This window comes from Cherax quadricarinatus, chromosome 72 (assembly GCF_038502225.1).
Source record: "Cherax quadricarinatus isolate ZL_2023a chromosome 72, ASM3850222v1, whole genome shotgun sequence".
NCBI lineage: Eukaryota > Metazoa > Arthropoda > Malacostraca > Decapoda > Parastacidae > Cherax > Cherax quadricarinatus.
Genome location: NC_091363.1, coordinates 21,279,540 through 21,293,906, shown reverse-complemented (window position 1 = coordinate 21,293,906; position 14,367 = coordinate 21,279,540). Strand labels below are relative to the sequence as shown.

The 14,367-nt window shown below is 41.0% G+C and overlaps 1 protein-coding gene across 2 annotated transcripts in view; it reads left to right on the top strand.

The window, feature by feature from the left end:
- Positions 1–14,367, top strand: part of LOC138854858 (neurotrimin-like) — a 306,853-nt gene that overhangs the window by 247,356 nt on the left and 45,130 nt on the right. For both annotated transcript variants that reach the window (XM_070100218.1, XM_070100217.1), the window contains exon 2: positions 9,364–9,571. In XM_070100218.1, coding sequence (XP_069956319.1) covers positions 9,364–9,571 — 208 coding nt within the window. The remainder of the gene's footprint in view (positions 1–9,363; positions 9,572–14,367) is intronic.

The window sequence follows — 14,367 nt, the reverse complement described above, 5'->3', positions numbered from 1 at the left end:
ACACACACACACACACACACACACACACACACACACACACACACACACACCACAGGGAGATCGACTGGGAAAACCTGGAGCCACATGGGGGGTCCCGAAACATGGAGAGCCAAGATGATGGATGTGGTACTTGAAAACCTCATGCATCAACATGTCAGGGACACAACCAGAGAGAGAGGGGAGGATGAGCCAGCAAGACTGGATCTTGTGTTCACCCTGAGCAGTTCAGACATTGAGGACATCACTTACGAGAGGCCCCTTGGTGCTAGCGATCATGTGGTTCTGAGTTTTGATTATATAGTAGAGTTACAAGTGGAGAAGGTAACAGGAACTGAAGGGGTCAGGCCAAACTATAAAAGGGGGGACTACACAGGTATGAGAAACTTCCTGCAGGAGGTTCAGTGGGACAGAGAAATGGTAGGAAAATCAGTAAACGAGATGATGGAATATGTGGCAACAAAGTGCAAGGAGGCAGAGGAAAGTTTTGTTCCCAAGGGAAACAGAAATAATAGGAAGACCAAAACGAGTCCTTGGTTTACCCGAAGGTGTAGGGAGGCAAAAACTAAGTGCAACAGAGAATGGAAAGGGTACAGGAGGCATAGGACCCAGGAAAACAATGAGATTAGTAGAAGAGCCAGAAACGAGTATGCACAGATAAGGAGGGAGGCCCAGCGACAGTATGAAAACGACATAGCATCGAAAGTCAAATCTGACCCGAAACTGCTGTATAGCCACATTAGGAGGAAGACAACAGTCAAGGACCAGGTGATAAGGCTGAGGAAAGAAGGTGGAGAACTCACAAGAAACGATCAAGAGGTATGTGAGGAGCTCAACACGAGATTTAAGGAAGGATTTACAGTAGAGACAGGAAGGACTCTGGGGGGACAGACCAGATGGGGACACCAGCAAGGAATACACCAACAAGTGTTGGACGACATACATACAGATGAGGAGGAGGTGAAGAAACTGCTAAGGGACATCGATACCTCAAAGGCAATGGGACCGGACATCTCCCCGTGGGTCCTTAGAGAGGGAGCAGATATGTTGTGCGTGCCACTTACCACAATCTTCAACACGTCCCTGGAAACTGGGCAACTACCTGAGGTATGGAAGACGGCAAATGTAGTTCCCATTTTTAAAAAAGGAGACAGAAAAGACGCACTAAACTATAGACCTGTGTCATTGACATGTATAGTATGCAAAATTATGGAGAAGATTATCAGGAGGAGAGTGGTGGAGCACCTGGAACGGAACAAGAGTATAAATGCCAACCAGCACGGATTCATGGAAGGCAAATCCTGTGTCACAAACCTTCTGGAGTTTTATGATAAAATAACAGAAGTAAGACACGAGAGAGAGGGGTGGGTTGATTGCATCTTCTTGGACTGCAAGAAGGCCTTTGACACAGTTCCTCACAAGAGATTAGCGCAGAAGCTAGAGCATCAGGCGCATATAACAGGAAGGGCACTGCAATGGATCAGAGAATACCTGACAGGGAGACAACAACGAGTCATGGTACGTAATGATGTATCACAGTGGGCACCTGTGACGAGCGGGGTCCCATAGGGGTCGGTCCTAGGACCAGTGCTATTTTTGGTATATGTGAACGACATGATGGAAGGGTTAGACTCAGAAGTGTCCCTGTTTGCAGATGATGTGAAGTTAATGAGGAGAATTAAATCTGATGAGGACCAGGCAGGACTTCAAAGAGACCTGGACAGACTGGACACCTGGTCCAGCAAATGGCTTCTCGAATTTAATCCTGCCAAATGCAAAGTCATGAAGATAGGGGAAGGGCACAGAAGACCACAGACCGAGTATAGGCTAGGTGGCCAAAGACTGCAAACCTCACTCAAGGAGAAAGATCTTGGGGTGAGTATAACACCGAGCATGTCTCCGGAAGCACACATCAACCAGATAACTGCTGCAGCATATGGGCGCCTGGCAAACCTGAGAACAGCATTCCGATACCTTAGTAAGGAATCGTTCAAGACACTGTACACCGTGTATGTCAGGCCCATACTGGAGTATGCAGCACCTGTTTGGAACCCGCACTTGATAAAGCACGTCAAGAAACTAGAGAAAGTACAAAGGTTTGCGACAAGGTTAGTTCCAGAGCTAAGGGGAATGTCCTATGAAGAAAGATTAAGGGAAATCGGCCTGACGACACTGGAGGACAGGAGGGTCAGGGGAGACATGATAACGACATATAAAATACTGCGTGGAATAGACAAGGTGGACAAAGACAGGATGTTCCAGGGAGGGGACACAGAAACAAGAGGCCACAATTGGAAGTTGAAGACACAAATGAGTCAGAGAGATATTAGGAAGTATTTCTTCAGTCATAGAGTTGTAAGGCAGTGGAATAGCCTAGAAAATGACGTAGTGGAGGCAGGAACCATACACAGTTTTAAGACGAGGTTTGATAAAGCTCATGGAGCGGGGAGAGAGAGGGCCCAGTAGCAACCGGTGAAGAGGCGGGGCCAAGAGCTAAGACTCGACCCCTGCAACCTCAACTAGGTGAGTACAACTAGGTGAGTACACACCTCAGTAAGGATTCGTTCAAGACTCTGTATACCATTTACGTCAGGCCCATACTGGAGTATGCAGCACCAGTCTGGAATCCACACCTGGTCAAGCACGTCAAGAAATTAGAGAAAGTGCAAAGGTTTGCAACAAGACTAGTCCCAGAGCTACGGGGATTGTCCTACGAAGAAAGGTTGAGGGAAATCGGCCTGACGACACTGGAGGACAGGAGGGTCAGGGGAGACATGATAACGACATACAAGATACTGCGGGGAATAGACAAGGTGGACAGAGATAGGATGTTCCAGAGAGTGGACACAGGGACAAGGGGTCACAACTGGAAGTTGAAGACTCAGACGAGTCACAGGGACGTTAGGAAGTATTTCTTCAGTCATAGAGTTGTCAGGAAGTGGAATAGCCTAACAAGTGAAGTAGTGGAGGCAGGAACCATACATAGTTTTAAAAGAGGTATGATACAGCTCAGGAAGCAGAGAGAGAGAGGACCTAGTAGCGATCAGTGAAGAGGCGGGGCCAGGAGCTGAGACTCAACCCCTGCAGCCACAATTAGGTGAGTACAATTAGGTGAGTACACACACCCACACACACACACACACACACACACACACACACACACACACACACACACACACACACACACGCTAACAGAGGTACCATTATATAACAAAGGGTCACTTAACTGGGTGATTTACATAACCGATTCCATTAATCAACATTTTCCAGTTATTAACCACAGATTTATGTTTATAGGGAACACCGCACCTGTGTACGTGGTGCATCGCAATACTCTGTTGTATTTCACTGTACTTCATATATATCTTATTCTCCTTAGGTGTATTTTCCTCCGATGAATTTCAGGTTACAAGCTGCAAATGCGACTTTTAATATATATATATATATATATATATATATATATATATATATATATATATATATATATATATATATATATATATATATATATATATATATATATATGCAAAACAACCACTCTGAAAGAATAGAGAAATTCCAAGCGCTTTCGTGACTACTCACATTATCATAGTTCCTTGATAATGTGAGTAGTCACGAAAGCGCTTGGAATTTCTCTATTCTTTCAGAGTGGTTGTTTTGCATATTCTGAAATCACCTGTTTACTGTGATCTTATTGCATATATATATATATATATATATATATATATATATATATATATATATATATATATATATATATATATATATATATATATATATATATAATTTTTTTTTCAACAAGTCGGCCGTCTCCCACCGAGGTAGGGTGACCCAAAGAGAAAGAAAATTCCCAAAAAGAAAATACTTTCATCATTCAACACTTTCACCTTACACACACACACACACACACACACACACACACTATATATTACCTGGAGTTTACCTGGAGAGAGTTCCGGGGGTCAACGCCCCCGCGGCCCGGTCTGTGACCAGGCCTCCTGGTGGATCAGAGCCTGATCAACCAGGCTGCTGCTGCTGGCTGCACGCAAACCAACGTACGAGCCACAGTCCGGCTGATCAGGAACTGACTTTAGGTGCTTGTCCAGTGCCAGCTTGAAGACTGCCAGGGGTCTGTTGGTAATCCCCCTTATGTGTGCTGGGAGGCAGTTGAACAGTCTCGGGCCCCTGACACTTATTGTATGGTCTCTTAACGTGCTAGTGACACCCCTGCTTTTCATTGGGGGGATGGTGCATCGTCTGCCAAGTCTTTTGCTTTCGTAGTGAGTGATTTTCGTGTGCAAGTTCGGTACTAGTCCCTCTAGGATTTTCCAGGTGTATATAATCATGTATCTCTCCCTCCTGCGTTCCAGGGAATACAGGTTTAGGAACCTCAAGCGCTCCCAGTAATTGAGGTGTTTTATCTCCGTTATGCGCGCCGTGAAAGTTCTCTGTACATTTTCTAGGTCGGCAATTTCACCTGCCTTGAAAGGTGCTGTTAGTGTGCAGCAATATTCCAGCCTAGATAGAACAAGTGACCTGAAGAGTGTCATCATGGGCTTGGCCTCCCTAGTTTTGAAGGTTCTCATTATCCATCCTGTCATTTTTCTAGCAGATGCGATTGATACAATGTTATGGTCCTTGAAGGTGAGATCCTCCGACATGATCACTCCCAGGTCTTTGACGTTGGTGTTTCGCTCTATTTTGTGGCCAGAATTTGTTTTGTACTCTGATGAAGATTTAATTTCCTCATGTTTACCATATCTGAGTAATTGAAATTTCTCATCGTTGAACTTCATATTGTTTTCTGCAGCCCACTGAAAGATTTGGTTGATGTCCGCCTGGAGCCTTGCAGTGTCTGCAATGGAAGACACTGTCATGCAGATTCGGGTGTCATCTGCAAAGGAAGACACGGTGCTGTGGCTGACATCCTTGTCTATGTTGGATATGAGGATGAGGAACAAGATGGGAGCGAGTACTGTGCCTTGTGGAACAGAGCTTTTCACCGTAGCTGCCTCGGACTTTACTCTGTTGACGACTACTCTCTGTGTTCTGTTAGTGAGGAAATTATAGATCCATCGACCGACTTTTCCTGTTATTCCTTTAGCACGCATTTTGTGCGCTATTACGCCATGGTCACACTTGTCGAAGGCTTTTGCAAAGTCTGTATATATTGCATCTGCATTCTTTTTGTCTTCTAGTGCATTTAGGACCTTGTCGTAGTGATCCAATAGTTGAGACAGACAGGAGCGACCTGTTCTAAACCCATGTTGCCCTGGGTTGTGTAACTGATGGGTTTCTAGATGGGTGCTGATCTTGCTTCTTAGGACCCTTTCAAAGATTTTTATGATATGGGATGTTAGTGCTATTGGTCTGTAGTTCTTTGCTGTTGCTTTACTGCCCCCTTTGTGGAGTGGGGCTATGTCTGTTGTTTTTAGTAACTGTGGGACGACCCCCGTGTCCATGCTCCCTCTTCATAGGATGGAAAAGGCTCGTGATAGGGGCTTCTTGCAGTTCTTGATGAACACAGAGTTCCATGAGTCTGGCCCTGGGGCAGAGTGCATGGGCATGTCATTTATCGCCTGTTCGAAGTCATTTGGCGTCAGGATAACATCGGATAGGCTTGTGTTAATCAAATTTTGTGGCTCTCTCATAAAAAATTCATTTTGATCTTCGACTCTCAGTCTGGTTAGCGGCTTGCTAAAAACTGAGTCATATTGGGACTTGAGTAGCTCACTCATTTCCTTGCTGTCATCTGTGTAGGACCCATCTTGTTTAAGTAGGGGCCCAATACTGGACGTTGTTCTCGATTTTGATTTGGCATAGGAGAAGAAATACTTTGGGTTTCTTTCGATTCCTGACTCCTAAAGGATTCTTTTAGCTTAAGTTCGATGCTTGCTATTTCTCTGACCAGTGTCTCCCTACGCATTTCAGATATATTGACCTCTTTTAGCCGCTCTGTTATTCTTTTCCGTCGCCTGTAAAGGGAGCGCCTGTCTCTTTCTATTTTACATCTACTCCTTTTTCTTAGAGGAATAAGCCTTGTGCATACATCGAGTGCCACCGAGTTAATCTGTTCTAGGCATAAGTTGGGGTCTGTGTTGCTTAGTATATCTTCCCAGCTTATATCGGTTAGGACTTGGTTTACTTGGTCCCACTTTATGTTTTTGTTATTGAAGTTGAATTTGGTGAATGCTCCCTCGTGACTAGTCTCATTATGTCGGTCTGGGGCTCCACGCATACATGTCTAAACCTCAATTATGTTGTGATCTGAGTATATTGTTTTTGATATGGTGATATTTCTTATCAGATCATCATTGTTAGTGAAGATGAGGTCTAGTATATTCTCCAGCCTAGTAGGCTCTATTATTTGCTGGTTTAAATTGAATTTTGTGCAGAGATTTAAAAGCTCGTATGAGTGTGAGTTTTCATCAGAGCTGCCTCCTGGTGTTATTACTGCAACAATATTATTTGCTATATTCCTCCATTTTAGGTGCTTTAAGTTGAAATCCCCCAGGAGCAAGATGTTGGGTGCAGGAGCTGGAAGATTTTCCAGACAGTGGTCAATTTTTAACAGCTGTTCCTGGAATTGCTGGGATGTTGCATCCGGAGGCTTGTAGACTACCACAATGACTAGGTTTTGGTTCTCGACCTTTACTGCTAAAACTTCCACTACATCATTTGAGGCATTAAGCAGTTCTGTGCAAACAAGTGACTCTGCAATGTACAGGCCAACCCCCCCCCCTCTTTTGCCTGTTCACTCTGTCACATCTGTATAGGTTGTAACCTGGGATCCATATTTCGTTGTCCAAGTGATCCTTTATGTGGGTCTCAGTGAAAGCCGAGAACATTGCCTTTGCCTTTGCAAGCAGTCCACGGATGAAAGGTATTTTGCTGTTTGTTGCTGGCTTTAGACCCTGTATATTTGCAAAGAAGAATGTTATCGGACTGGTGGTATTGTTGGTACTGGGGGGGGGGATTTTTTTTTCCGGCATTAGTATCTGTATCAAACAAGTCCATGGTCGTCAGGAATATAATTGAATCTTGTTTCATAAAAAGCAGTTTTGACAATAATATGAATATTTCCTTTGGTTTATATAAATTAGATCCATTTATAATTAATAGAATTTGGGAAGAATTTAATAATACACTGGACAAATAATAATTTTTAAATTTTCTTGGGTAGAATAGTTTGTTGGTGAGTTGTGCAAAGGACCTGTCCAGTTGGGTCGGCGCGCGTCAGGTGTTTAACCGTTGTGGGATCTGATAGTGAGGTGCTGGCCAGACCCCTTATATAGCTTCCTTGGATGCTTTACTTTCATAGTTCCTTGATAATGTGAGTAGTCACGAAAGCGCTTGGAATTTCTCTATTCTTTCAGAGTGGTTGTTTTGCATATATATATATATATATATATATATATATATATATATATATATTTATATATATATATATATATTATTAGAGGAAAGAGCAAGAGTCATCAGGATCAGTTGGGATCCCAGGGCAGCTAGTTTTCTGTTCCAGCGGATCAGTGCTGCTGTTCAGAGGGGTAATGCCTGCTGTATTTTGGGCACATGTCCCAGCTCTGAGGAGCTGGATGAGAATTTCGCATTATAATCAGCGACAAACACGTAACAATATGTACTAGACATGTATCTCTCACACCTCATGTACTGTATATGCCATTTTTACATCAACAATATATCTCTTAAATCTTTTGTATCATATTATATAATATAATATACCTATTGGTAAAAATATGAAAAGATGGGGTGGTAGGGGAAGTGGAATATTGAAAAGGCTTCAGAAAAAATCCAAATATTCTTCCTTGAAGCCTTTTTATCCACCTCTCCGAGTTTATGGGTCTCACAATTTACACCAGAGGTGGACCCCCATATATATATATATATATATATATATATATATATATATATATATATATATATATAGTGGACCCCCGCATAACGATCATCTCCGAATGCGACCAATTATGTAAGTGTATTTATTTAAGTGCGTTTGTACGTGTATGTTTGGGGGTCTGAAATGGACTAATCTACTTCACAATATTCCTTATGGGAACAAATTCGGTCAGTACTGGCACCTGAACATACTTCTGGAGTGAAAAAATATCGTTAACCGGGGGTCCACTATATATATATTTAAATAATGTGTGTGTGTTTGTGTATGTATTAAAGAATTGTATTTTGTTACATTATTAAATTATTGTAAACTTATCCAAAATATATTTAGCTGGATTAGGCTAAATTAAATTGCGCTTTTTATAATAAGGTTAGGTAAGTTTTCTAAGGTTCTTTTGGTACAAAATTATTAATTTTCACATTAGCATAAATGAAAATAATATATCTTTAAACGTATAAGATAAGGAAGGATTGTTGAGGATCGGACGTTTATAAGGCTGGAGCAAATTAGAATACTGTGTATATAAAAATCTGTATTGGTGGGAGGGGGGGTAGGGGTCGCCCTAGGACAGGTTGGAGTGAGGGGGTAAACGAGGTTTTGTGTGCAGGAGGCTTGGACATTCAGCAAGCGTGTGTGAACGTATGAGATAAGAATGAAGGAAAGTGGTTTCCATGATTTGAAGGCTGTTGGAGTGTGAGCGAGGTAACATGAAGGACTTGAGTCCTGGGGGTGAAGAGTAGAGTGCCAGCACTCTGAAATATGGGTGAGTATATTTGCAGTTTTGAGCTTTAGTGTTGACGCGTCTCCGACAAGACACTGGTTAAGTGATGGTGAAAGAGTTTCTTTTATTCTAGTCATCCCGCCCAGGTAACAGACATACTGTGTTAAAAATTATTCTTTTCATTATTTTAATTGTACATAATTGGGAATATATATACACCAATATAATAATTTTATAATTTTCGCTGCGAAATTGAGAGTACAAATGATAGTATATTCTGGACTTTTGAAAAATTGGAAAACACATGTAACCTCCTAACTTATAGGGATTTGTGCCCCTGAGCAAATAAAACTGTTAAATTTTGAGCCTCGCAAATATTTTTCAATTATTTTTTTTTAATTCAATTCACAAATTAATTAGTCGGTACTTACTGGTAGTAATTGTTTATCAGTACCCATTGTTTCGTTTTTTTTATATAAATGTCTTGTATGTATATTACGCTATGGGTGAGTAATTTGCAGTTAGCAGATGGAAGATCAATCGCAATCGTGTCATTACGCTGGTCCAGTGGCTAACGCGTCGGTCTGGCGTTTCATGACTCTCTGATCGTGGGGTTCTAACCCCGCCCGTGGTATGGCTTTTTTTTTTTGTTTCCCTTGTTGAATGTAAGTAAATCTTATCCCCGTTTGCCCCTACTCTCTCCTGATAACTTTCACACGTCTTTCAGGTGACGTGGATGCACCTGAACCGGGTGATGCTGCTTACTATAGACGAGACAACGATCACACTCATTCCCAGGTTCCGAGTCACCCGAGACGACCCGACAACCTGGACGTTACATATACGGAACGTCCAGCCTGATGACACCGGGTACTACGTGTGTCAGGTTAACATCGAACCAGCTATTAACAGAGTTGGATATGTACAGGTCGTAGGTAAGAACTTACTTAGGGTCATCAACGTGTGACATTTTTACGTGTCTGTAGTTGCATGAGAGTTATTTTAGGTGGTAAATTCGGTAGTCAATGTTTGAAGGTACAGGAAAGTTAAGCTGTTGGTGCTCCCTTTCAATATTTTGAACTACAGGAGACTTAAGTTGATGACATTCTGATATCAGTGTATGTAGTTACGTTAGCAGAATGCATATAATGTTTAGTCTTCAGCGTTCGGAGTTACATGAGTAGTTTTGCTGGTGGTGTTCTGAAGTCGGTGTCCGTAGTTACAACACGCCACGAGCATAGTACATTAGTTCTCGTGGTGTACTATCTTGTTGAGGAGTCTTGTCACTATTATTTACATTTCCAAGTGTAGGGCTCATTTTGTTGGGTTGTGTATCTACAAACACTGACGTCAGAATATCACAAGGTCAGCTATTTCCTGCATGTGGTGCCCAGTATTCCGCGGTTTTAGCTACATGATCAGAGGTATTGTAGTGATATCACATTTTCGATATCTGAAGCTGCCGATGTCTGAATTTTCTCGTGATATTTTGTTCTGAGTGTGAGTAGTTATAGGATCAGAGGTATGTAAGCTCTGCAGACCTTCTTCAGAGCACAGCTCTACAGAAGTTATGCTCTTGGAGCTATGTCGTTAGGGTTTGTAGCTACAGGAGCAGATTTATAGTCATGGTGTCCTATCCTCGAGCCAGGTGTGACCTGACCTGCAGTATATCTACCTATTACCAGGTGTGACTTGACCTACAGTGTATCTGACTACCAAGTGTGACCTGACCTGCAGTGTAACTACCACCAGGTGTGACCTGACCTGAAGTGTATCTACCTATTACTAGGTGTGACATGACCTGCAGTGTATCTGACTACTACCAGGTGTGACCTGACCTGCAGTGTATGTGACTACCCGGTATGACCTGATCTGCAGTGTATCTGACTACTACCAGGTGTGACCTAACCTGCAGTGTATCTGACTACTACCAGGTGTGGCCTGACCTGCAGTGTATGTGACTACCAGGTATGACCTGATCTGCAGTGTATCTGACTACTACCAGGTGTGACCTGACCTGCAGTGTATCTGACTACCAGGTGTGACCTGACCTGCAGTGTATCTGACTACTAGCAGGTGTGACCTAACCTGCAGTGTATATGACTACCAGGTATGACCTGATCTGCAGTGTATCTGACTACTACCAGGTGTGTCCTGACCTGCAGTGTATCTGACTACTACCAGGTGTGACCTGACCTGCAGTGTATCTGACTACTACCAGGTGTGTCCTGACCTGCAGTGTATCTGACTACTACCAGGTGTGACCTGACCTGCAGTGTATCTGACTACCAGGTATGACCTGATCAGCAGTGTATCTGACTACTACCAGGTGTGACCTGACCTGCAGTGTATCTGACTAATACCAGGTGTGACCTGGTCTTTGATGAAATAAATAGTACTAGGCATGACCTGACCTGTCTAGTACTATATCTACTGCATGCCAGTACTGAAAGACTGATTGATCAAAGAGAAGTTTCACGAAGGTTGTCTTGTACAATGAGAAAAATAATAGGTACCTAAATAACATTATCACTGTTAAATGCAACGTAAATACCAGTTGATTTGAGCCAGGAAGATTAATGTGAAAAATATTCAATTTAAATATAGTATATGTTTCTGAAGTTCATGTGGGGAAGTTAATTATATTTCACGGTTATTCTGTCCAGAATATTGAACAATACACTAAGACTACTTTTTAGGTATAAAATGTATATATTTTTTTTATTAACACATCGGCCGTCTCCCACCTAGGTAGGGTGGCCCGAAAATGAAAAACTTTTATCATTCACTCCATCACTGTCTTGCCAGAGGCATGCTTACGCTACATTTATAAAACTGCAACATTAACATCCCTCCTTCAGAGTGTAGACACTGTACTTCCCATCTCCAGGACTCAAGTCCGGCCTGCCAGTATCCCTGAATCCCTTCATAAATTTTTCCATGCTCACACTCCAACAGCACGTCAAGTCCTAAAAACCATTTATCTCCATTTACTCATATCTAACATGCTCACGCATGCTTGCTGGAAGTCCAAGCCCCTCGTACACAAAACCTCCATTACCCCCTCCCTCCAACCTTTCCTAGGCCTTCTCCTACCCCACCTTCCTTCCACTACAGATTTGTACACACTCGAAGCCATTCTATTTTGTTCCTTCCTCTGCACATGTCCGAACCACCTCAACAATCACTCCTCAGCCCTTTGGGTAATCCTGCACTTCCTCCTAATTTACAAATTACGAATTTTCTGCATTATATTCACACCACACATGGCCCTCATACATGACATCTCCACTGCCTCCAGCATTCTTGTTGCAACATTCACCACCCATGCTTCACACCCATATAAGATCCTTGGTATAACTATGCTCTCATACATTTCCCTCTCTTCTTCCATGGATAAAGTACTTTGTCTCCACAGACTCCTCAGTACACTACTCACCTTTTTCCCCTTGTCAGTTCTATGATTCACTTCATCTTTCATAGACCCATCTTCTGACACGTCCACTCCTAAATATCTGAATACATTCACCTTCTCCATACTCTCTTCCTCCAATCAGTATCCAGTCTATCTTTACCTAATTTTTTTTTATCCTAATCACCTTACTCTTTCCTATATTTACTTCTAATTTTCTTCTTTTACATACCCTACCAAATTCATCCACCAACCTCTGCAACGTCCCTTCAGAATCTCCCAAAAGCACAGTGTCGTCAGCAAAGAGTAACTGTGACAACTTCCACTTTGTGTTAGATTCTTTATCTTTTAACCCCACACCTCTTACCAACACCCGAGCATTCACTTCTCTTACAACTCCATCTATAAATATATTGAACAACCGTAGTGACATCACACATCCTTGTCTAAGGCCTACTTTTACTGGGAAATAAGTTCCCTCTCTCCTACATTCTCTAACCTGAGCCTCACTATCCTCGTAAAAACTTTGCACTGCTTTCAATAACCTACCTCCTATTTTACACATTTGCAGCATCTACCACTTTGTCCCCCTATCCACCCTGTCATACGCCTTTTCCAAATCCATAAATGCCACAAAAACCTCTTTAGCCTTATCTAAACACTGTTCACTTATATGTTTCACTGTAAACACCTGGTCCACACACCCCCTACCTTTCCTAAAGCCTCCTTGTTCATCTGCTATCCAATTCTCCGTCTTACTCTTAATTCTTTCAATAATAACTCTACCATACACTTTACCAGGTATACTTAACAGACTTATTCCCCTATAATTTTTGCACTCTTTGGTTCCCTTTGCCTTTATACGAAGAAACTATGCATGTTCTCTGCCAATCCTTAGGTACCTAACACTCTTTCACATATTTATTTAATAATAGCACCAACCACTTCAAAACTATATCCCAACCTGCTTTAACATTTCTATCTTTATCTCATCAATCCCAGCTGCTTTACCCCCTTTCATTCTACCCGCTGCCTCACGAACTACCCTCACACTCACAACTGGCTCTTCCTCACTCCTAAAAGATGTTATTCCTCCTTGCCCTATACACGAAATCACAGCTTCCTTATCTTCATCAACATTCAACAATTCTTCTGATACCTCTAACTCTCCATTAATAACTTTCCTCTCCTATTTTTAACTATCAAATCCATTCTTTCCCAAGGTTGTTCTGTATTTTGTGATATCACCTGTTTAATGTGATTTTATTGCATATGTCGTACTGAATGGATAAAATTTGTCATTTAGCAAGAACTCGTTTAAAATTAATTTGTTTCTAAAATTTTCTCTTATACGTTTAAGGGTATATATTCTTTTCATTTATGTTATTATAAAAATTAATAACTTTGTAATAAAAGAATCTTACAAAACTTACCTAACTTTATAACAAGGGCAATTTAATTTAGCCTAATCCATCTAAATATATTTTAGATAAGTTTATAATATTTTAATAAACAAACACAATGAGATATATTTTTTTCGTTAGGTTCAGGATGATTTTTGCGAAATAATCGGATACATAAATATTCGTTTATATATATATATATATATATATATATATATATATATATATATATATATATATATATATATATATATATATATATATATATGCGCAAAACAACAACTCTGAAAGAATAGAGAAATTCCAAGCGCTTTCGTGACTACTCACATTATCAAGGAACTATGAAAGTAAAGCATCCATGGGATTTTTTGAAACAAGGTTGCTTAACACAATCCTCCCTAATATAGCTAAATGGTTCAGATATGTTGATGATATTTTGTGTCTTATACCCAAAAATGTAGATATACACCATTTCCTAGGAAAATTAAATAGCTTAGCCCATTCTATAAACTTTACTGTTGAGTTTGAAGAAAATAACTCAATTGCCTTTTCTAGATGTTTTAATTATTAAGGGTAATAATGAATTCAAATTTAAAATTTACAGAAAACCTACAAATAACTGTTCCTATGTCCACTATTATTCTTCGCATCAAGATAGAGTCAAACTGTCTGTTTTCTCATCAATGTTTTTGAGAGCTTTACGAATTTGTAGTCCTGAGTTCATAGATGAGGAAATATCCAAAATTTATGAAATAGGTAATGATTTAAAATACTCAAGAAATGTAATTGATAAATCTTTAAAAGTTGCTAGAAATACTTTTTACAATCCAAAAAGGGACAACCAGCCTTATTCAACTAAAAATATGTTGGTTCTCCCTTACCATGAAAACTTGGTTGATATGCCTTCTCTTCTTAA